This window comes from Pezoporus wallicus, unplaced genomic scaffold (genome assembly GCF_028554395.1).
Source record: "Pezoporus wallicus isolate ANWC-B61680 ecotype Strahan unplaced genomic scaffold, APGP_CSIRO_Pwel_v1 scaffold_3294, whole genome shotgun sequence".
Taxonomy (NCBI): Eukaryota; Metazoa; Chordata; class Aves; order Psittaciformes; family Psittacidae; genus Pezoporus; species Pezoporus wallicus.
In genome coordinates, this window is record NW_026635478.1 from 14,935,484 (window position 1) to 14,957,929 (window position 22,446).

Here is a 22,446-nt window from a genome sequence, read left to right on the forward strand (position 1 = left end):
TAATATCTAGTAAAATAGATGAAGAACTTTATTTATTCTCAATAACACTTGACAGGCACACTAAAAAAAAATGCATGGAACAACTAGTTGTGCATACTCTGAATACACGATTAGCCATGGTACCTAACAGTAAGTGTTTTGTGAGAATAAACAGTCACATAGATCTTTCTGCCACTTAAAAACAGAAATTAATGGGACAAAACCAAGAAAAGCATTCCTGGAGATGTCTAATAGACTATAGATGGTTTCACCAAAGCAACTCTATGATTTAAATGAATGTGCATTTGAACTTAAGTAGGTAGGTTACTGGCAAATGCTATTAGCTTCTCCTTGGGAATCTCCCAGAAGCAGCAGGCCTAAGATATGGAAGTTTCCACAAGAAGGCCCAAGCTTCAGCTGAAAAGCAGGCCTTTATAAGTTAGCAGCCAAAGTTGCAACCCATGCACATATCCTTCCTGCTGCCTCACACACACTCTAATCTAAGAAGAGGGCAGACTGTGTATCTCCTCCCACTGCAACAAACAAGGAACAGTCCTGGAAGGGGTGTTTGTGGGGTGCATCACAGAGGCTGAATTTCATGCAATGTCGGCTGCCTACTTGTAGGAGACATGGATAGGCACCCGCAGAGATCAGTTCAATCAATTCAATCAAGGTTATGCTTTCTAAGCCAGAAGAATTGTTCTTAAGAAAAGACAGGATCTCAGGTGACAAGTTCAGAGTACATAACAGTGAGATGGATTAGAAAGGCTGATTCCAACTTAATTAATTCCATCCTCTTTTTCTTTTTCTTATTTGTCAGCCTTATTGCCCTTTACACAGCTGTGGCTGGGTGGGATGCTCTTTAAGTAAGAGGCTAGGGAGATTAAAGCTGCGAGGGGAGGCTGAGCAGGAAGAAACAGAATTGGGAATAAACTGTTCAAAAATTATTGGTGACTACAGTTAATGTGTTTGTAAAATTCATTTTCCATTCCTTGCAGGCACTATTCATCTGTCACTCCATAGTTGTTGGTGGTAGTGAGGCAGGCAGGTTCCAGCAACTGGGAGTATTCTTCATGCATTGCCCTGGTCTGCTTCCTCTGCAAGGGTGGAAGAAGATGGAAGTGTTACAAGAGTTGAGAGAGATATGACAATTCCCTTTCTCAGGCTGAGACAGAAAAAAATGTGGGTTTGGGAAGGCTGATTGTCTGTGAAGCACAGTACAGGAGAGTGAGTTGCTGTTTGACCAGGGTTGAGGGATATCCATAGCACTCAACACTCATGTCACCTTCAAAACTATGTATGCTTGATAGAAGGCTGAGACTTTTTCTGACTCACTGAGAGAGATAAGCAGAGTGGGACTTGTCACAACTGGGGTGGTCACAGGAGCACAGTGCAAACAGGCAGGGAGGATGTTTACTCAGTGATGAAATATGCTCTTAAAGTGTTCTTATTTCTCTGTAAAGTGGAAGAAATCTGCTGCACCAGTACTATTAAGGGCAGGGAAGGAAGCTTTCAGCTTTGCAACTGAGATCTGCCTTTTAGTCAGTACAGATCAACTTCGGACATCTAGACCAGTGGATGAACCTCGTAAGTAGTAACTTCCCATCCTCCTTTCCAAGAAGATAAAATTTCTGCCTTTTAACAGATGTGGGGCCAAAAGTCTAAATGCTCCCCACTATCTTAGGACTTAAGCACAAATTTTTTCCATGAAGGAAGGCTATAGATCAAGAATCAGCAGAACACATCTGTACCTACAGACACAGCCCAGGTTAGGAGGCAGTATGGAGTAAAAGCCTGGGAGTTCAGGCTCTTTTCCAAGATAACAAGACACAAAAGGGGATAAATGTCACCATTTACCACCAGCAAGAGACAAAGCTTTTGCCTTCCCCAAATTCAAATAACTTTTTCTCTGCTTCTAGGTACACAGTCAAGACATGTGAAAAATCACTTCCCAGGGTCACAGTACTCCATATTCCAAACAGCTGAAGCTGATGGGAAACCAGGCCTGTCAGTTTGCATATTAGAAGACTCCATATAAGACAGGAGAAGTATCCTTGGTCAGGGTCTTCCACAGAAGCACCTACCTGTGCTCCTAAGCCAAATACGCAGCCTTGTGCTGCAGAGAACCCCCCAAGAAATCATAGCCTTCCTGTCCTGCCAGTTCAGAATCCAAACCAAAACTGAGGGCTGGCCACCTAGGGTCATGAGGAATACCTTCCTCCTGAAAGGAACCCTCTCCTGCTTAGGCAGCAGGGTAGCTGTAGTTGCAGATAGTAGCTACCAAAGGCAAACTTGCCATCTCTTGGGATCAAAGGGGAATGACATTGCTTAAAGACATGCTGCAATGTGCCAGCACTGCTGTGGGCTTTGTCACATACAGTTGCTAAACAGGCTAGTGTGCCATATTGGAGAGCTATGATCCACAGATGAGTAATGTATCTGTGTGTACAGGTGGAGGTTTACCACCAGAACAGTTTTCTGTCACCATACCAGAGAGGCAAGCCCAAGTTCCTGTAAGAGCTGAATACCTCTTCAATAGCAAGTGCTGGGAGGGATTCCTCTGCAATTAGAACTCCCTGCTACAGGTACGGCTTCAGGCGTAGAACAGGAAATGAGGGCTTGAGAGCAGCACCAACTTACAACTTTAGTGAAAAGGTATGCTGGGCTTAGGCAGGAGGTTCTGGGGCATGGCATGAAACAGTGATAGGTCAGACCATGACATGCTGCTTTTTTGGTTATCTTTTGGTCTTGATTTGCTCTACTGCTCCAGACAAAGTGCTTTTGGGGAGAAGCGTGCCAGGTGGTTTGAAAGAACCAAGTGTCCTGCACAGCTGCACTAGCTGGAGCTTTCAGGAAGGACCAAAGGATACCTCAAATCTGAGACAACAAGAATGATATGAGAAACCTGAAAAGTCCAAGGGGCACTAACAAAACAGTAAGGACACAACCTTCATTCAAGCCAGGAGAACCTGACTATTGAAATCACTCTGAGAATGCAGGGATGTTTTGAACGAGACAACAGCGTTGTGCCTCCTGTGTTCTCAGACTTCTATGCAAAATCTGTGGTTGTGGGTTGGGCCAATCTCATCCAAATTTAAGCAGAAAGAGGAAAGTATTGGCTGGAAGACCAAAGATAAAACAAAAGAGGTGTAGACCTCCAAAGGGCGGGGCTCTCGCTACCTCACCTGTGGCGCAGGGAGCGCTGTACTCCTGTGTGGCAAACTCATCTGGAAAAGAGAAGGGAAGGGCGAGAGCGGGCTGTCAGAGGGATGGGTACCAGAGAGACCTTTGTTCCAGGCCACACAGCAGGCTGCTGCCACCGCCTGGGAGGGCTGGGGGGATGCTTCCTCTGCCCTGTCCCTCGGGGCAGGACGGCTGCACAGCACACCTGACCCCCACAGCGTTCTCTGGGGCCTGCCCGGGCACGAGGAGAGAAGAAGAGGGAGGAGGGCAGGGTTGTGGCCTCCAGCCCTCGGGGCCCCTCTGTGCTCCGAGAGCTCAGGCAGTGCAGGGGAGGGAAACAGCCCAGGCCAGGGGCCCCTGTGGGTCCCCACAGCCCCTGTGCCCCTCCGTGCATCCCACTGCCCGTCCTCACTCCCACGGGTACCCCGGCCCCGCACTCACCTGTCTCGTAGTAGTCATAGACCTTCACCTGAGCCGGCTTCAGGCCCTGCACAGGGATGTCCCGCTCCACCGTGAAGGAGAAGCTGAGGGTCTCGCTGCTCAGCTGGGGAAGGGAAGGGAAGGGAAGTGGTGGAGGCTCAGGGTGTCTCTCACCTGGGCTCCCCGATCCCTGCGCACTGCCTGTAGGCTCCCTCACTGTCCCCTGGGCCCTGCGGGTGTGGGGGCTGTGGGCTGAGGGAGGCTCTGGCTGGTGGGGAGTTCAGGGACCAGGCTGTGTGTGGGTGGAGGGCGGAGACAGACGTGTCTCTTGTGAGAGAGTGGCAAGGTCAGTGGCAGACAGGTTTATGTTTCAGGTTTACAAGCCCAGCCATGCCTAGCACATTCTCCATCACTGTGCACGCTGCTCCCAGCGTGCTGGTGAGTTCATTGTGTGTGCCCCATGCAGCCCACAGTCAGTACACACCTGCTCTACGTACAGGAGAACATGGTTGGTGCTGACTTCTGTCCGTTGTATCTGGTGAAACCAGGTGTCTGAGAGCTGGAAAGAGGAGATACAGAAGAGGTTGCTGATCTGAAGGGAAGTTAGTCAACCCTTCAACTCACATAAGCTTCCCCTCACCACCGGAAACTCAGCAGGTGGATGATGAGAAGTGAAGCTCAGAGATGGTACTTCCCAAAGAACTCAGCAAGCACTCTTGTGTGAAGCCCTGTATAGTAAGTCTTCTCACAGTTTCCACTATCTCATGCTCGTGCACCTCCTCAACACAAAACTGGAATGAGGCACCAGCACTGTCACAGTTGTTGCACATATCTAAGGCTCCTGAGTCCCTGAAATCAGACCTGATGATCTTCCACCTCTTGGTCTCAGGTCCAAACTGGGCATATATTTTGAGCTACTATAAGCTACTACTGAAAATACTCTAGGGGTGGGAAGGAAGTGCTACTGCTGGCATCCCTCAACCACTCCTCTTCCACAGCAGAAGGTTGGAAGGATCAGAGTGTTCTGTAGCAGGGGAGAAAACACCAGAAGAATTAGATGCCCCTTCAAACATGGAAACAGATGCCTGGATACATATGTGTGAAGAAAGGTATCATGTGCATTCTACATTCCTCAGAGGTACAAAGCAAGCGTGCAGATGTCAGCGCTGAGATCAAGCTGATTCAAACCCTGAAACCCTCTAGATTGCTACAGACACTTGCAAGGTGTCCTGAAGATAAGCTGAATATTGCTTCTTTGACAAGCAGGCTCCTACCTTCCTCACAGAGGACTTCACAGGGATGAATCCCGACAGCATCTTCACATCCACGATCACCATGTTGGAGCCATTGCGCTCCCCAGTGTAACTGAGGAAGCAAGCAACAAAGGCAGAGTGCACCTCAGGTCAAAGCTGGAGGCATTTCCACCTTTTCCATTGCACTTGGCACCCCACCATGTCCTGCCAATCCAGCCCCTACTTCTCCAGCTGTGCCAGGCTCTCCCAGCCATCTACACGTGCGCTCAGTAGCCCAGCCCTGGGCTGCCCACATAGTACCACCACTGCAGGACATGCCCTTCCTCTGCAGCCTCTCATCCCAGCCCAGCTGCTTCCCACCCTGCTTCCCCAAAGTGCCTTGCTCCTCCAGGGCTCCCAGACCAGCCCAGCAGACCTCCAGCTCCCACGGCTGCTCAGGAAGGCTCAGACCGAAACGCAGACTCACCTGACATTTATGCCAATGTCAAAGACCTTGTGAGCCTTGGAGTCTGCACATGTCTCCGGGAATGTGTACACATGAAGCATGAAGGGTGCATCCTGCTGCGAGGGCTGCACGTTGTACTTCAGGCTTGTCTAGGGGAGAGCCAACGGCTCTGTGTGAGCCTGTGTGCATGCTCAGCACATGACAGAGACCATCCCCTCCCCATGCAGCCTCCTCACTTCTGCCCTTCTCACAGCTCCTCCACACTGAGGATCCTGCCCTCCTACTCTTTCTCCTCTCTATACCTCTGCTCTTCTCCTCTTGCCTCTCCCAGAGCCTTCCCTCCCATTTCTCCTCTCCTCCGGTCCCTTTTGCTCTCCGCCTGGCTCCTTCCTGGCCAGGGCTGCCCTCCCAGGGTGCCACAGGCCCCCATCACCCTCACCTGCACGTAGACGCATCCTTCACCAGACACCTCTGTGCTGTACTCCCCAGGCACGCGGGGCAGAGGCACGCGCTGCAGCAGCAGCCGGTTGCTGGGATCCACTTGGAAATCTTGCTGGAAGTCCCCTCCAGATCGCAGGGTCACTTTGGAAGCCGCTCCGCTCTTGGCATAGGTGACAGCTCCGTACAGGGACAAGGCTTGGAGAGCCACCACCGTGTCCTTGAGAGAGATGGGTCCCAGCACCCAGGCAGATGCCGTTGGCCTATCCACAGCCCGTCCTCCCACAGCCTGCCCTTTGCTGCTGGGGGGCACCCTCCCCCCCATTCTTCACTTCCTCCACTCTTCAGCAGAAAACACAGAGGAAAAGAGCAGCTTTCACATGTTTCTGTTCTCTTCCTTTGCCCCCTGCACAGCAGCTGTGTATTGCCTGAGCAACCTGGTGTAGAGCTCTGCAGAGCCTTCACTCACTTGCCACAGGGTGAAGCAGCAACTTCATATGCACATACCTATTGCAGTGGGAGCCCTCTCCAATGGGACAGACACATATCCCTTATGGCCCTAACTTTCTGCCCCGACGTGTCAAGAAAACCAGGTCATTAATCAAGGCATCAGTCATTCCCAGAGGCATTACGTGCTTCTTAGCCTCCTGGCAAATTGGCAACCATGACACATACGCAGGGAGATACTGCAGGGCTACGACTGCTGCCTGCCCTGTCAAATGCTAGTGTTCTCCCACCTGAGCCTCTGACACTTCCCACCTTCTGACACTGAGGTGTGAGGTGGCAGGGAGGAAGCAGCTCACCTGGGTGGAGGAGAAGCCCCCATTGGGGTTCTGCTGAGCGCTGATCCACTTTGCAATGAGAGCTGCGAATGCCAGCTCCTCCTGGGAAGGTGCCGGCTGCGTGGTGAGGTGAGCAAGGAGCACGTAGGACGTCATCTCCACTTCAGCAGAGGGAGCCCGGGGGCGATAGTATGGGAGAGCAACCTCTGGCTCTTTCCCAGGCCGTTGCCAGTGAACGGACCCATCTTCACAGGAGGCAGGGAGCATGGAGATAAGACAACAAGCAATTAGCAGCAGTTACTGCAAGGGAGTTCTTGATCTGCTGCCAGTCCAGCTGGGAGGACAGAGCCTTCAGGATGCATCTGTCACATAGGATAAAGTGGGGAGGGTGAGACAGCTCCTCGCTTGCTGCAACTAGGCTGAGACTGCTGAGGCTCAGTCCCCAGGCTGGGTACCTCTTTGTCCTAGACTCCAAGTTCACACAGACTTGGGCACCTGGAGGAACCAGGGACCTAAGAATGATGACACTCCTTCCCTTTTTGAAGTGGAGAAGCCAGGATTTGGCAGTTACAAGCTCTCTGAGGCAGAACAACCCAAGGAATGTGACCAGGTCTTGACAGACACTTGCAGACACTTCAAGGGATGATGTAATGCCAGTAAAAGAGATTTCCCACCGGGAAGTACTCACCCTTTTTCACAGCTTCCCTTTCAAGTGAGGCGAGCAATGCCTTCCTCTTTTCCTCCTTCCCTGCGAGGGCGAAGGCGTATGCCATCAGTGCCTTGGTGTACACATGGTTTTCTTTCTCACCTGCTGCCATTTCCAGGCAGAACAGGGCATTACGTACCACAGCGTGCTGGGAGGACAGAGAGACTGAGCTGGAGTAGCCAGAGGTCACGCTGAGATCCAGATTAGATCAATAGGAATCAGGTGGTATCTATGGACCCTTGACATCCTCACTCTCCTGCTGACAAAGATTGTACTACTGTGTATCCCTTCCCCCTCAGGTCCAATACCCACTGGAACAAATGGGCAGCTGTTATCTTGTTATCTGCTATTCTTGAATATATCTTCTTGTAATGTTTTTTCCCCAGCTTGTTTTTAAAGGCTGTGAAGCGGGGCTCTAATCTTTCTGCCTTGAGAAGAATTACTGACCTGACTGTGTCTCAGGGCAAGGGGAGTTCTCTGATATACTTCTGTAGATATACTGGGTACTTGTTTTCCTCCTCTAGCTATCACCCTGAGGCTGTTCTGTGCTTTCACCCTCTGTTCTATCCTTTTTATTGCTTAGTTACCCCTTTCCATGTCCTTCTGAAAGAAATAATTTAGCTGGAACCATAGCTTCTAGTTCGGAGGTAAATTCTTTCTCTGCACAAGAAATAATACATCTTTTTCTATTCTCTGGAATGTTTTTTGACTTGTAAACATCAACAATGCGTGTCTTTTTGAAGCCAGCAGCTCAAGTATGGTTTAAGAGGACAATTGCTATAGCAAAGTAAAAGTTGTGTACTTTACACAGTGTTAAGTAACAGACACTGTGACCCCATGACCTTTCAGCAAGTTACATGACTATTCCTCTTTTGTGATGGCAAAACTGCTATAAAATTGAAGCAATAACACTGCAGGGGGAGCATGCCATGATCTGAAGCCTGACAGCACATTTACAGCTTAATCAATGGTTTAGACAGAAAATACTCATTTTTCAGTGGCTTTCTACTTTGCCTTCACAGAGTGACTACAGAAAGGTGAAATCTTTTGTGGTAACTTCTGGAGAAGCAATTCAGCTGCTTTTGAGAAAGCAAAGAATAAAAGCAAAATTGGTTGGGTCTGTGCCTCCCCTAAGTTGTCCTATGCTTACTAGTGTTTGTAAGGCAAGTGCTGGGGAGGATTTCAGTCTAATGACAGGACATGGCAGTGGATACACATGCTCAGGACAGTACTGATTTTTTATGAGGGTCTAATATGGCTTATTTTACTTAAAGAAATAATCTGTATGCTTGTCAGTAGCATTAAATACCTAGAGGCTGTGCTACCCTCAGGAGTTCATGCAGCTTAACTTGAAATGCACTCATATTGCAATCAGATTCTGGCAAACCCCTTCACATTCAGTGGTACTTTTAGGCTCAGGCAGGGAGATGAAAAACATCCTTGTTATCCATTGCAGTTCTGCCTGAAAACTTGCCTTCTAAACACAACACTTACAAAAGAAAGAATACTTTTTTGGTGAAGTTAATGTCATTCATGTCACCCTGCTGACAAAAGAATTTCTTCTGCTAGTTCTTACTATATATGAAAAAACATTCAATACAAAATAGCTCCTACTACATATGGAGCGGAGGGATCACAGCAGCCCAGCAGCCATCATGGCTCAGCTGTCCCTCTCCTGCAATTCACACACTGGTTTTAGCTGTGCCACAGCCTTGTCTCACACCGAGGGGATCACAAACTCAGGGATCAGAATGATCAAACCCACGTTGTTTTTAAGTAAGCCTCAGGATTTTCACAGATGAGCTACTATTCCCTATAAGTATACTTTATTTGCTATAGGTGTACCTTATTCCCCAAACATTAAGGATGGGGATTTCCCATAAAATAATAGAGAAGGGGCAGAGAAAACGAGAATGAATCCCTGAGTGTTCCACCTTTTTTTTTTACAGACTTGTGCTGTGGTGTCAACATAATTGGCCTATGCAAGTGGTTCAACAGAAATGTACTATTCCAAGAAACACAAGGAAATTTTTGTGCATGGAGAAAACCTACTTGGCTGATTTCAGAGATTCAAATATTATTTAACTCTGCTAATCCAAGCTGTATTATTTTAAAGGAGCAAAAACATGGTTCTCCACAAAAGAACTCAGAAAAATGTTAAGTGAATTATGTATATGGGAGGCAGGATTGGGCAGGGGAGGAAAATGGAGGAAAAGTGTTATTCCAGTCTAGACTTGAACGGAAAGAATATTCACATGGGATTTCTTCTTTCAAAGGTAAATAATCTGTGTGTGGGGGGCACTAGTAGGGCAGGTTAGTACCATCTGTGGCTGAGGTTGGGGTGCAGACACATACAGTTACAGGCAGAGGAATCTCCAGCAGTGCAATAGTGATGTAGGCTGTCAGCGTGATCTCATCATTCACTCCACCCTGCAAGGAATCACAAAAGTACATGTTGATCCCAGGGAAACAGAAAAGTAGATGTTGATCCCACACAGCTCCACTGCCTTTTCCCTGTGGTGCATCCTGCAGTGACAGATCCTTCCTAGCTTCCTTCTCATGATAAGTCCTTCAGAAGATGCTGTTGGCTTCTTTCTACTTCTGTGATAGCTCACATACATAGCGCCCCCTCCTCCCAACCCCCAATTGCTGAAATAGCTCTGTTGGTCACAGAGTGACTTATGATCAAGTTCTAGCCTGACAAAGCCCATGTGGAGCCAACCAAGCAGACGTGTTACCTTCATAGCATTGTTCAGGAGTGTGCCAGAACTGCGGAAACAGCCGTTCTCCTTCTGCTTTTGACTGAGCCAGACCAAAGCATCCTGGATGTGCTTCTCATCTATGAAGATATGAGGCCGGGCCTGGGCAAAGGACTTGAGGACAAAGGCTGTGAGCCTGAAAGTGATACAGGGAACTGAAACATCCTGAGCAAGCCTTATATCCATCAGAGGTCATAGGGCCCATGTGGGAATCACTGTTCTGGAGGAATGGAATAAAGGCTACAGGACTTGATCACAGTGGGCTGGCTGGAAATGGAGAGCAAGCTTAGAGAATCAGCAAGACAGGGACCAGTGCTAGCTGGAGCCTGTCATTCATAGCCCTGAGGGCTGCAGTGAGGTGGCCAGTGGCACTCTGGAGATTCATCAGCATCTTCTGCTAACAAGAACTAGTTAGGGCATCCTTCAGGTCATCCTCACTTGAGCTGAAGAAAGGTGCTGGGGAGTAAGTAGCTATCAGTGCAGCACTGCAAACCTGAAAGGCCTCTCCCTTAGCATCCTTCCCTCCTCCATTATCCTACATAATTATCCTATGTTGTCATGATTGTAATTTCATCTCCACTTCCATTTCAACCTCCACAATGATCAGGAACAAGAGAATACTTAGGAAAAGGAGGGCATGAAAAGCAGAAATGAAAAGTCAGTGGTACTGAATCCTTACCAGGTATTCCCCACTTGCCCATAACGGGGCCCAAAGGTGCTATAAGAACCATCCCAGTGTTTATACTTCAGTTGCCTCTGATACCCTGAAAAGAGTGGAAGAACATTTTAATTGCCAGAGTACTTTTCAGGAAGCCATGCAAAGGAAATGTAGAAGACATAGGACACAGTATCCTTCTTCTAATGGCAAAAGCATGAGGTATGCTGCTCAGTGTTATCATGGAAGTTCAGGCAAACACACAGCTCTGACTACTGCCATCCTCTTCCCTAAAACACCTGGGAACTGAGTATCTGAGGTCATTGCTGCTCTCTGCCTAGACTTGGTGAGGAGAGATAAATGTATCCCAGACTTTAGAGAAACAGGAAAAAGGTTTCCAGGGCAGAACTGAAAAAAGGTGAGCCCCACACAGGATAGAGATGCAGAAAACAGGACCATTTTCATTAGAGGAAGTGCAATTTTTCTGTGACATAACTGAGTAAAACTGGTCCCTTGTTAGTCAGCAGACACCCACTGTGTCCATATGTACTGGTATTATGTTTGCCAACATGTCCTAGCTAGTGTGTCAAATTTCTGGCCTAGTCAAAGGCAGGTGACACTTTTTAAATCTTAATCCTAAGATTTATGTATGATTATGTAGTCCAAGATCTACATAAGCAGCCACCATGATGAATGGTTACAAACTGATTTATGTATTTTATACATCCCTTTTCTTAAGACTGACCTGGGTTCAGCATCAGCAGTCATTTTTTTCTCCTCCTTGGTAGCTGGTGCAGCACTGTGTTTTTGACTTTCGGCCTGAGAACGGTGCTGATAGCACCAATGTTTTTAGTTACTGATCGAATGTTTGGTCTGGCCAAGGACTTTCTGAGCCTCATGCTCTGCCAGGGAAGAGGGGAAGCCGGGAGGAAGGAGAGACAGGACACCTGACCCAAGCTAGCCAAAGAAATATTCCATACCACAGCATGTCATGCCCGGGATGTAACTGAGAGTTATCCAGAAGGGCTGGTTCACTGCGGGGTTATACTAGGTATCGGCCGGTGCTTGGTTGGGCTGGTGGGGCGAGTTATCGGTTGGCTGGTGCTGAGGTGTTGTATTCTGTTCCTTTGTTATTTCCTTTATCATTATTATTATTGGTGGTAGCAGTAGTGATTTGTGTTATACCTTAATTACTAAACTGTTCTTATCTCAACCCGGGGGAGTTGCATTCTTTTTGATTCTCCTCTCCATCCCTCTGGGAGTAGGGGAGGGAAAGAAGGGGGGGAGTGAGTGAACGAGTTACCTGACTGGTTTTAAACCGCAACAATGACAACAACTGCTGAGTTGTTGTCAGTACTGGACATCTTCTATGTTCCTGTTTGGATGCTCTCTGCTCTCACCCTGCACCTCCACCTGAGCACAGGATTCTCTCTTATAGATACTGTATTATATGCACCTGACCGACCACAGTACCATGTTTCCTTCCAGAGAACACACAAGGACAGCCTCCCCCAGATCACACATGCTAGCGGCCATTAGTATCTTTATCCAGTCTCCAAGGGAAGGAATGAACAGACAAGCAAAAGCTCACCGCTTACTAAGTATCCAATAGCCTTGGATTTGACCTCCTCACTCAGTTGCCCTGTCTTGTTCAGATAGTCCAGGACGTAGATGTTGGGTGCAAACAGGACCATGTTCTGCTCCCCACAGCCGAATGGCATCTGGAGGAGCTGGTGCAGGTTCTGCATGGCAGTGCCCATGATGTCACCTGGGGAATGGGACCATTTCCAGTGTAAATCAGCACAGTTCAGGGCCTGCCAGTGGGCTGAGCAAAGCCTGAAGAAACATAGCAGTGTTTCAAAACAGCATGTGACACCCTGAAAATGCTTTGCTTACCTAATACTAAGAAATACGCTCTGGCTGAGCCATCCACCACAGTCTCAGGGAGAGCCAGGGAGACTGGCTCTGACATCAACTTTTCTGCTGTAAAAGAACAGATCAGTCTGGTTAAAACTACAGATGTATCTGCATGTCTGAGTAGCAGCTAAGAGGGTGAGACACCATCCCTGCACAGGGGTTTCCTGCCTTCAACGAATCCCTTTATCTGTAATTTTGTTGTGAAAGCTTCCCACCCTGCAAATTTTGTGTTGGGCCTGCAATACCCTTACACACAGACAGTCATGGGCTTCTACATGGCACTGTCGCCAGGCCTTGATTGACAAATACCCTTTCTAGGCTGTTTTTCTGGCCTTTTCTGCTTTGGCTGGGAGGCCTGGCTTACTGCAATAACCCTATTCAGTTGCAGATATTCTCTCCTTTTAGGGACCTGACCAGCCTCAGTTCCTGAGATATGCTTTTGCCTCTGTAATTGCAGGGACTGTTACAGACTCAGCTCTTCTGCTATAGGAAGAATTATTTTCACTACCAGTTGGACATACATCTAGTTTATTCAATTTTATCAGGTCCCTACACCTTTCTTCTCAGAGTGGAGGATTCAAAAACCTTGTCATCTCCCTCCATCTTTGGTCTCTATCTTCACAAAGAAAGTCTTAGAAAACAAAAGGCTCTTACCAGAGGCACACAGCACAAAGTTGTAGGTAGTTTCCACCTCAGTCCCTTCCGGCTTGGGAAAAAGGTAAGAAAAAAACCCAAAATATGTGAAACAACAACAACAACGAACAACCTAAAAGGGACTCTAAGAAAATGAAAATGTTATAAATTCTTCTGTGGTAATAATTCGTTACACCAAAAAGTCTTTACAAATGGCTTGAAGTTTTTTCCTCAATATGCTAAACTGAGGATAATTGAAGACTACAACATATTGGCTAATTACAAGCATGAAATTTAATACATGTTATTTCCTTTCTTACTACTGGGAGAGGCCCTGTGATTTCACAGGATATGATGCAGATAGCATGCAACATGCCGGTACTGACGGTGCTAACAGAGCCACAGGGTGGTCTTCCAAGGTACTACCCACCCTGGCCCAGTCTAGAAGAATGCTTCACACTGCAATGACAGCTGAGTGCCTGGGACACCAGCAGGATATGTATGCAAGAGTTTTGACAAATACCAACTAGAGCACTCACAAGTGACACGTTACAACACCCAGAATTTGAATATATGCCACAGTCAACTAGTGATTGTATCCTTCTGCTTCAAAAACTTCTAGGCTAATTTTCGAAGTTGGGAAAGAGAACCCATTTTCTCTTGAGCTGGTTGAAAACTTTCTGCATTAACCTCAGGAGTCAAATATTTACCAGAAAACATATTTTGCCAGAGTTTATTTCAGTTGGATCCCCACATCGTTGTTGTGTTTTTTTTTTTTTTAACTCCAGATAGGAAAGTCCCTATTGTTTCAAAAAAATTCCCAACTTTTGCTAGCTGAATTCTTTTTCCAGCATGTAAACGATGTATTATTACCTTCACTTTCTCACACAGTGAAAATACAATGTAGTGACAGAGAAAGGATTAAAAAGATCCTTTCTAGATCAAAAGAGTAGGGCAAAACCAAAAATAAAAATAAAAAGGAAAGCTTTTAGGAGAAACCATGACAGAGCTAAATGTTTTAGTTCAAAAAGGCATCTTTTTATGTGTTTCAGCATGTCATCCTGAAATGTAACTGAGAAATCCATTGTTTTGTTTGATTTTGAACATTTCAACACGAGATTAAAACATACAAACTGTAACTATTTGAAAGATTTTCCTTTCCAGCTGAGAAATTCCTGGGTGAGAAAACATCCTGTTTCTCAACTAGCTCTCAGCAAGGCTTGATTTCCCAAGGGGCAAGAGGACACCCCATGGGTTCTGGCACACTCCCTTCTCTCTCCCTTGGATGCACTGCTTGTTGCAAGGGATGTTGTCATCCATGTGTCTGGGACAATGCAACTCCAAGCAAGTTACACTGTATCCACTCCTGCTAATTAATTGTTCAGCCTTGGATGCTAATCTCCCATTCTATCCAGTCAAGGCTTGCTGTAGATTAATTACCTCAGTACAATAGCAGGATAAAACCAGTAATCTCTCAGACACCCTGAGAGAAGTCATTTTAATGCTCAGTCAGTTACTTTCACTCCCACGACATCTGGGAGAAAAGACTGTACAGTTCGTATCTTCCAGTACCATAGAATCATAGAATAGTTAGGGTTGGAAAGGACCTTAAGATCATCTAGTTCCACCCCCCCCCGCCATGGGCAGGGACACCTCGCCCTAAATCATGTCACCCAAGGATCTGTCCAACACTGCCAGGGATGGAGCATTCACAGCATCCCTGGGCAACCCATTCCAGTGCCTCACCACCCTTACAGTAAAGAACTTCTTTATATCTAACCTGAACTTCCCCTGTTTAAGTTTTAATCCGTTCCCCCTTGTCCTATCACTACAGTCCCTAACGAAGAGTCCCTCTCCAACATCCCTGTAGCCCCCCTTCAGATACTGGAAGGCTGCTATGAGGTCTCCACGCAGCCTTCTCTTCTCCAGGCTGAACAGCCCCAACTTTCTCAGCCTGTCTTCATACAGGAGGTGCTCCAGTCCCCTGATCTTCCTCTTGGCCTCCTCTGGACATATTCCAACAGTTCCATGTCCTTTTTATGTTGAGGACACCAGAACTGTACAGTTGAAAGAACAAAATAAACACTCTTTTTCCTGAGGGCATATATGAAATTAGGAAGTTTTCCTGAAATGTTAACATTATTGAAGCCATGATACATGAAATGCACTATACATTCAAATTCATTTGTAAATAAGGGAATAAACAAATAAATAAAAGCCAGGCAGATAGGATTGTTCCATCATTACATTCAGGTTAGCAAAACATATTATGAAGTTATGTATTACACGAATCCTAGCTGTGCCTTACTGAAAATTGGAATGTCTGCAATGTAAGTAGAAGTTGCAATGTTATAAATTACTATATTACTGCTGACTTAATTTAACTAAATATGATTATTCCTTCCTGTCATGCAAAGGATTGACAATGTTATGGCATGTTGTATTATACATATTTTGCTAAACTGTGAGCTGGTACTCTTGGTTTGCTATTAATGTCACAGGGAGTCTCATACTGTGGATTAATTTTATGACTGGCTATTTATCATGGGAAAAACTGTGGTTTTATCATTGCAAAACACTGATTAAGGAAAAAAAGTACAAAAGAATGAAAAAAGAAAAAGTTAGTTCATACTGCTTGAAGATTCTTAAGAGTGTAATAAAAAATTCAGAACAATGATGGTAGTTTTGTTTGGAAATATTAGTAGATTGTGGTGATTGTTCCATATTCCAGAGTACTGGCCATCTGCTGGAGGAGATGTATAATGTTTCTGGCAAGTCTTCCATTTACAACCTACCCCTGTGATTTATTACAGGTAAAACCAAGCAGCTCTCATTTATCTCCCAGATGATGTGTTTGGGACAAATCTGTCATTATTGCCTGCCTTATTATTTCTGTCCCACTATGTAATGTAATACCCTGCTTTTACTATGAGATGGCAACATTAGGATTTATGGGCTCTATTGGCCTTTATGAGATTTATCAATGCTTCTTTTATAAAAGTGTGCAGAGCAAGAGTCACACAAGCCGTTATTGCTGCTATCATGCCTAAAACAGAAAGCCCCTCTCATACAACAACTGCTGCAGTGGAGCATGAAATTATTACTACTTTTCTATGACACCAAACTCAGCAGCCCACATACCTCCACCAGCAGCTGTCTGATGACCGTGTCCTTCCTCCCTTTCTCAGGAGTCTCCACGATGGCGCTCCCACAGGGCTGCTTGTTCTGCAGGGCCTCAGTGCTCACTGAGAACTCCACCTGCCCTGGAGGAAACAGGGGTTAGCCAGCCCTGCCGGGCAGTGCCAGGGACATACAAGTCTGTGTTTGTGCTGGGCACTCTGGTGCGTTACAGAGAAGCTTTTCCAAGAGGAGAACTAAACTCAAGACAGTGTTTTATCTTGATCCAGCTGCAGCCTTGCAGGCCGCCTCCTTTGTGATGATCACCCCAGCAGGTGCTAGTCCATCATCAAGAAGAGTAGTGGAGGGGCAGGTCTTGTAAATCAGTCTTGTTCTGTGAGGCTTTAGAGAAAGCAAGCTTTGACTAAAATATTTCAGACCCAGACACATTAAGCTGAGACATTCTGAGCTACACAATGTCTCAGGAATGTCTTAGTGCTTTGCACACATTAAGGGAATTTGTAACTTCTATTCAGGTGTTAAAAAAATGATGGCCCATAACTCTTAGATAGTTTGTTTAGCACCTGGAGGCCACATCCTAGTGTAGTGTCTCAACCTCAGGGCTGGAATTCTCACTTCTGGCATAGACAAGATCTTTCCAGACAGGTTTGGAGTTACCTAGCTCCTCACACCAAAGATCTGATGCCATCCACAAATATCTCATCCCAGCATTTTCTTGTTGTTCAGCTTCTTACCTAGAGATCTTGGTGTTACTGCCCAAGCCACAGTTTTCCTTTCATTTATGCAGATGCAGTAGGATTCTTCCTGCTTCTCTATTAGTGTTGCCAGAAAATGGGTAGATTCAGCCAGAGACACACTGACCTGCCATTTGTACAGAGAGGTGTCATGAAGGCTGGAATTGCAGAGAAGCTGGGGTACAGGACACAGTGCTATACACAGATATGTGTAGGGGAGCTGGTTATAATGTGGGACTGAGAACCTTACTGATATTGCAGAGCAAGAACTAGGTGATAAAGTGGAAAAAGACTGAGGTGTGTACAATTGTAAGAGATTGGGCAGGTAAGTGCAAAGAACAGGATGTGTATCTTGGAAACGGGTTCTGGGAAAATGGAGAGCATGGGCAAGTTGTGTGAGTAAAGGCAAAGCAGTGACTACAAACTCAGCCATGAATTAAAGATCCCCCTCATGATTAGTTGGGTGAAGAGGTAAAACTCTAGCAGTGCAAAACCTAGTAAGGAACAAGGGAGAATGGAATAAGTAACCTGAAAATTGCAAACAAAACAGGAAAGACAGGGAAATAAATGAAAGTGCACTGGAATGGCTGGATCAGTGCCCCTCCTTGTTTCAGCTTCACTCCTTTCAGAATAAAATTGTATTTATAAACAACTGAGCGAAGGCGATTGGTATTTTCTTTGTCTAACCTCCCAACCTCAAAGACTAACCACTTTTTTGTTGGTGAAAAAATGCAGATAAGAATAGTGAAGCTATGTGGTTCTCTCTGCTCAGTGTCTTATGAGCAGATGCAATAAAACACAGTCTACATATTCAAGCAAATACGGTGTGAAACTTTGTGAGATGTTTATATGAGATCAGACTGAAGAATGAACACAGTCTAGTGACCCTAGAGTTTCTGTGTGGGTATGCAATGACTCTGTGGTCTGTGGATAACCCAAGTTCCCTATTTCTATAGGACAATCACATTAACCTGTGACGACAAAGCCGGGGGCCTCAGCAGCAAAGCTTTAGGTTCTGAATCAAACGCAGATTTCAAAACGTTGTCAGAAAAACATATTCCCCTTCATTTAATACACCAAGAACACCTACAGAAGTACATCTGTATGAAATTATTGTTAGGGCCAAGTCATCTGGCTTGAAGAAACTCTTATAAATTGCCCACTGCAGTCTTCCCTAAGCTGTCGGGCTGAGCAAAGTTGTGTGTGTGTCTTACCCTGATGCAGGTGGTCAGGTAGTTGAAAACGGTGGCTTTCAGCGTGAAGGACTCACCACGCACTACAGAGTAGGGCATGGTGAGCTCTACAAAGAAGGGCTGGAAGGCTCTGAGGGTCACTGTTGGGGACAGGCCAAAGCCCGTGTCTGCTGAAATGCAGAATGCGTTGGCTTTCCACTCGGTGATGGTATCAGGAATGGTCACATCTAGACCAGCATTTCCCTCAGAGCTGGTGAGGGACAGAGAACAAGATTTCCGTTATATTCTGGGGATCATCTACGTTTTTCTCAGCCTACTGAACAACACCTGCTGACAGCAAACTCCTGACCAGCTTCATATGGGCACTGGCTTTTGCGTGTCCCCCCAAAGCATCCTGTACTTAGTGACCTTGAAAAATCCCTCTGTCTACTAGAAATACTACTCCTACTGAAATACCTGATACTTCCATTGAGGCTTAAGTATCTCTTGAGTGTTTGCTGCAGAGACCACTCTCTGCATTACCATAAACACTTACTTCACTGTAACTATGTCCCATATCCATGTCTCAGGGAAGTACTTCCGGACAGTCTCCACAGGATTGCCAGCAACCATACGTTCTGTTACTTCATAGTCCAAATCTTCAAGCAGATTCAATGCAGTCACTAGAGTAAATTTGTTCAAGGACAGGAAGAAAGAAAAAGACATGTCAGACTTCTTTCTGAATCAGGAGGATACTTTCCTTCCAGGCAGTGGTTATTCGTAGCTAAAATCTTTAAATTGAAAGAACAGCTTTGAAACCTTGGTAAATGGAAACAGATGTATTTCCCTGTTGTCATCTCATTTCATTTTTCCTAATGTTGCTGCTGTTCTTACAGAGATTGGATAGGGTTGAACATTCTTCCCCCACTGCCAGCAAACCCAGCAGTGCCAAAAGAGCCAAGTATAATGATGTTATTGATGGTACATTTCTATTGCAATATAGAGTCAAATGTGGAACTTACTGACTCCAGATATTGCAGTTGCATATAGTTTATTAAATCTGGTTGAAGAATAGATGGATATTCATGACCAGACACAGAAGTCACATTCAGTCTTCCCCTCCTCTATCTAAGCTTTTTTTTTGAGATTAATATGGGTCTTTGAATCTCTGGCCATTAGCGAAGGAACCATGACACTTTGTCAGTGTTGCATAGTGTTGTGCCTTATGAAAGGCTTTCCTTCAGCCTTAGAAGACTTTTACGTCTTCTCAAAGCAGCCAGCTGTCTCAGGCCATGCTTTGAAGACAAAACCTGCATTTCAAACCAAAGATCTGATCTGTTATAAATAGAAGGCTAGAAGCTATCACCAGACAAAAAGCTGTAATTTTTTAATAGGAGCTGGGAAACTGCACCAGGAAAGCCAGTAACTGGAAGTGGCATAGGCAAGTGTTTTATGTGGCCTTTCTAATCTCAGAACTATTCAGATAAAAAAGGTAATATTATTCTATCTTCACAATCACTGAAGTTGCAGAGAAGTGACATGACCTACCCAGACTCTTAGTCACGTGAATGGATTGCAGGGAATAGAGCCAAGTTTCTCAGCCTCTACCCACAGAAGTGTACCACCTTCTCATTTGTCTTGGCCCACTTTTGCCCTAGTAGTTCCTTTAGTTATTGCTGGAATGTGACTATCTAGAAACAGGGACTCCTTTTTTAAGGTTTCCATAGCTGGACTCACATCTGAGGGGAAAAAAAGCCACTACTTTGTGTTGGCAGACTGCTTTAGTGCCTACAGGATTTCTGCTGCAGGGGCTGGCATTGCAGTCACCAAGCACATGTAGCACCAGCCAGGTACTAGCTGCCTAGCTGGGGATAAGGAGGCAGAGGTGGATCAGTTTCATATTTCAGGACTGAGTCCAGGAAAGAGTGATCCTGAATTAGGTCAACATATCAGAATACAATCTGATCCGCCTGGCGTAATTAATATTCAAAGAAATAGGAGTCATAAATTTTAGGTAGTTGTGTGGGGGGTAAAATGAAGAAGGTACTAGAACCACTGTAACTCCTTTCCATCATGTGTCCTGGGTAATGCTGGCAGATTTCAGGCTTATGGATCTTGCTGCTAGTGAAGACTTTTAAGCCCAATTCCTAGTAAACAAAGAGAAAGAAGAACAGAAAATACTCAAGCACACTTGAAAATGAACTATTTCTAGTATGTCAAGAATAGACGTACCTAAGTCTGGTATCAATCAGAATAACAAAGGCTTGTATATAAATGCCAGATAGACTGGTTCAACCCAGATGTTGAAGCTTTATCATGTTACACTCATCCTAAGGCTAAATCCTGGCATGATCAGATGGAAAGGTAAGGCCACAAGTCGACTGTGGGGACATCTGCCAGGGTGAAAATGACGTGTGAAAAGCACCGGATTGAGGGTACCCGAAAATTCTTGTACAGGACTCTTTAGATGGGTACAGGTCAGTTTGTGGCTTATCAAAGTAGCTGTCACTTTATTAAAGACCTATCTACACCAGATAGAGAATATGCATGACTGAGGAAGAGTTTCTAATATTATGGTACCAGATGTCACTTTCAGGACTGTTTCCTTACTTGGGTCAATTTGCAGGTATCTCTAACAGCAATGAGGAGACCTTTAAAAGTTTTAATGGTTCAGAGAAGCACTCAGGTACCAGCAGTGGGCTACATAGGTGCAGGGCCTGGGCCTGGTTGTTGTCTTGCATACAGAAGTTAACAAGCTCACAGTAAAGTTCATTAAAAAGCCTTTCAGGACAGGTGAGAAGAGGAGACTGAATTCCAAAAAGGAAAACCAAAGAAATATGAAAGGCTGGCACTTACTTTGAGAATGTCATAGGCATCACCTTCACCATCAGGAGAAATGGGTATGTAGACAAATCCATTTAATAATATATTGTCAAGTGACACACAAGGATTTATGTTGTCTTCTTCCAGGTAGTAGTCCTTGAAGCTATAACCGTGGATTTCCTTCACTGGGAGAAGATCGTACACCTGGAGAAACACAAAGAATCAGGCAAAATGTTGCAAGTCAGAGCTTACAGGGACATAGATACTAACACTCCACTGATAAAGGCCAGCTTCTAAAAAGAAGTGTAAATGCAGCTATAAAAATACATGGCCCCGTGTCTATAGTGGTGTCAATAGCTACCTAGTTGGTTCTCGTACTTGCTCATTATCGGAAATATTTAAGACTTACAGAGCTGGGAGAGAGCTCATCCTCAGGCTTCATAAGGAGAACACTCTTGTCCACAGCACGGAGTGCACACAGGGACCTCGGTGAAGTACGGAGTTGCAGGCGTGTGTTAGAGGCGGGAAGACCTTCCTTGGGTACAAAACTCAATCTGACCTGCAATTCCACAAGGAAGTTAAAGCAGACACATTTCCAGATGCTGTTAGATGCTATTATACTGAAGCATCCAGCCTTGTAAACTGAGCTCTGCTAGTGCCTTGACATTCCAATATATATCTTCAGCTTTGATGAATATAATTAATAATGGCCAGTGATTTCTTCTTATTCTGTCTTGCTCCACTTTTTATAGTTATGGCTTAGTAACCTATTCTGGAGTTTCTATCCCTAATCCTCAGTCAACATCTGGTCAGACCATTTCATGAACCGGCTGTGAATTCTGCCTCCACGGAACTCAGAATGAACTACTGGCCACAAGACAAACATGGGTTGCATAAACCCTGGCTTATACTTACTTTACTGGGGAGGCAACTTTCAACCTGGAAATCTGCTGAACTGGCAATGACTTCCCCACTGGGTGAAGTGGTGTACACAAGCATCCGTGCCAGGGGAGCAATTGCTGCCTCAACAGGGAAGGTCAACTGAAATGTCCCATAAACTAACAAAGAGAAAAACAGCTAAGCAATGTACAGGAAGTTTCAGTATACATGTTTGTCCTCCTCAGATAAGTCAAGTTCACTCATACTGAATATTTCTAGATAGCAGGGGCAGGAATACTGACTGATATATGACTAAAGTCTATGGCTGTTGCTGAAGACACCTGCATTCAGACAGTGATCATGTAATAGCCAAACAAAATGAGTTTGATGGGCCTCAACATGCCTTCTAGATTCTCCCAAGTTAACATCTGGCATAATTTCTTGATGTTCCCAACCCCTTTCTTTTTCTCAAACTCCAAGATCTTCTGCCATCTCCAAAAAACATAGAAATAAGGGACTGCTGTAATAGG

General features: G+C 45.5%; 1 protein-coding gene across 1 annotated transcript in view; it reads right to left on the reverse strand.

Moving 5' to 3' along the window:
• LOC130609954 (alpha-2-macroglobulin-like) overlaps positions 1-22,446 on the reverse strand; it is a 41,422-nt gene continuing 18,976 nt past the window's right edge. Inside the window, exons 14-36 of the mRNA XM_057429452.1 lie at positions 21,953-22,095; positions 21,447-21,596; positions 21,071-21,241; positions 20,271-20,361; positions 18,771-18,897; positions 18,257-18,485; positions 17,043-17,169; positions 16,312-16,433; positions 13,192-13,243; positions 12,517-12,600; positions 12,212-12,388; positions 10,645-10,729; positions 9,945-10,101; positions 9,562-9,636; positions 7,189-7,354; positions 6,522-6,745; positions 5,720-5,938; positions 5,302-5,429; positions 4,857-4,947; positions 4,067-4,141; positions 3,604-3,706; positions 3,165-3,206; positions 1-1,076 (exon numbers count right to left, since the gene is read on the reverse strand). Of these exons, the coding sequence (XP_057285435.1) occupies positions 1,051-1,076; positions 3,165-3,206; positions 3,604-3,706; positions 4,067-4,141; positions 4,857-4,947; positions 5,302-5,429; positions 5,720-5,938; positions 6,522-6,745; positions 7,189-7,354; positions 9,562-9,636; positions 9,945-10,101; positions 10,645-10,729; positions 12,212-12,388; positions 12,517-12,600; positions 13,192-13,243; positions 16,312-16,433; positions 17,043-17,169; positions 18,257-18,485; positions 18,771-18,897; positions 20,271-20,361; positions 21,071-21,241; positions 21,447-21,596; positions 21,953-22,095 (2,864 nt within the window). The 3' untranslated portion in view covers positions 1-1,050. The remainder of the gene's footprint in view (positions 1,077-3,164; positions 3,207-3,603; positions 3,707-4,066; positions 4,142-4,856; positions 4,948-5,301; positions 5,430-5,719; positions 5,939-6,521; positions 6,746-7,188; positions 7,355-9,561; positions 9,637-9,944; positions 10,102-10,644; positions 10,730-12,211; positions 12,389-12,516; positions 12,601-13,191; positions 13,244-16,311; positions 16,434-17,042; positions 17,170-18,256; positions 18,486-18,770; positions 18,898-20,270; positions 20,362-21,070; positions 21,242-21,446; positions 21,597-21,952; positions 22,096-22,446) is intronic.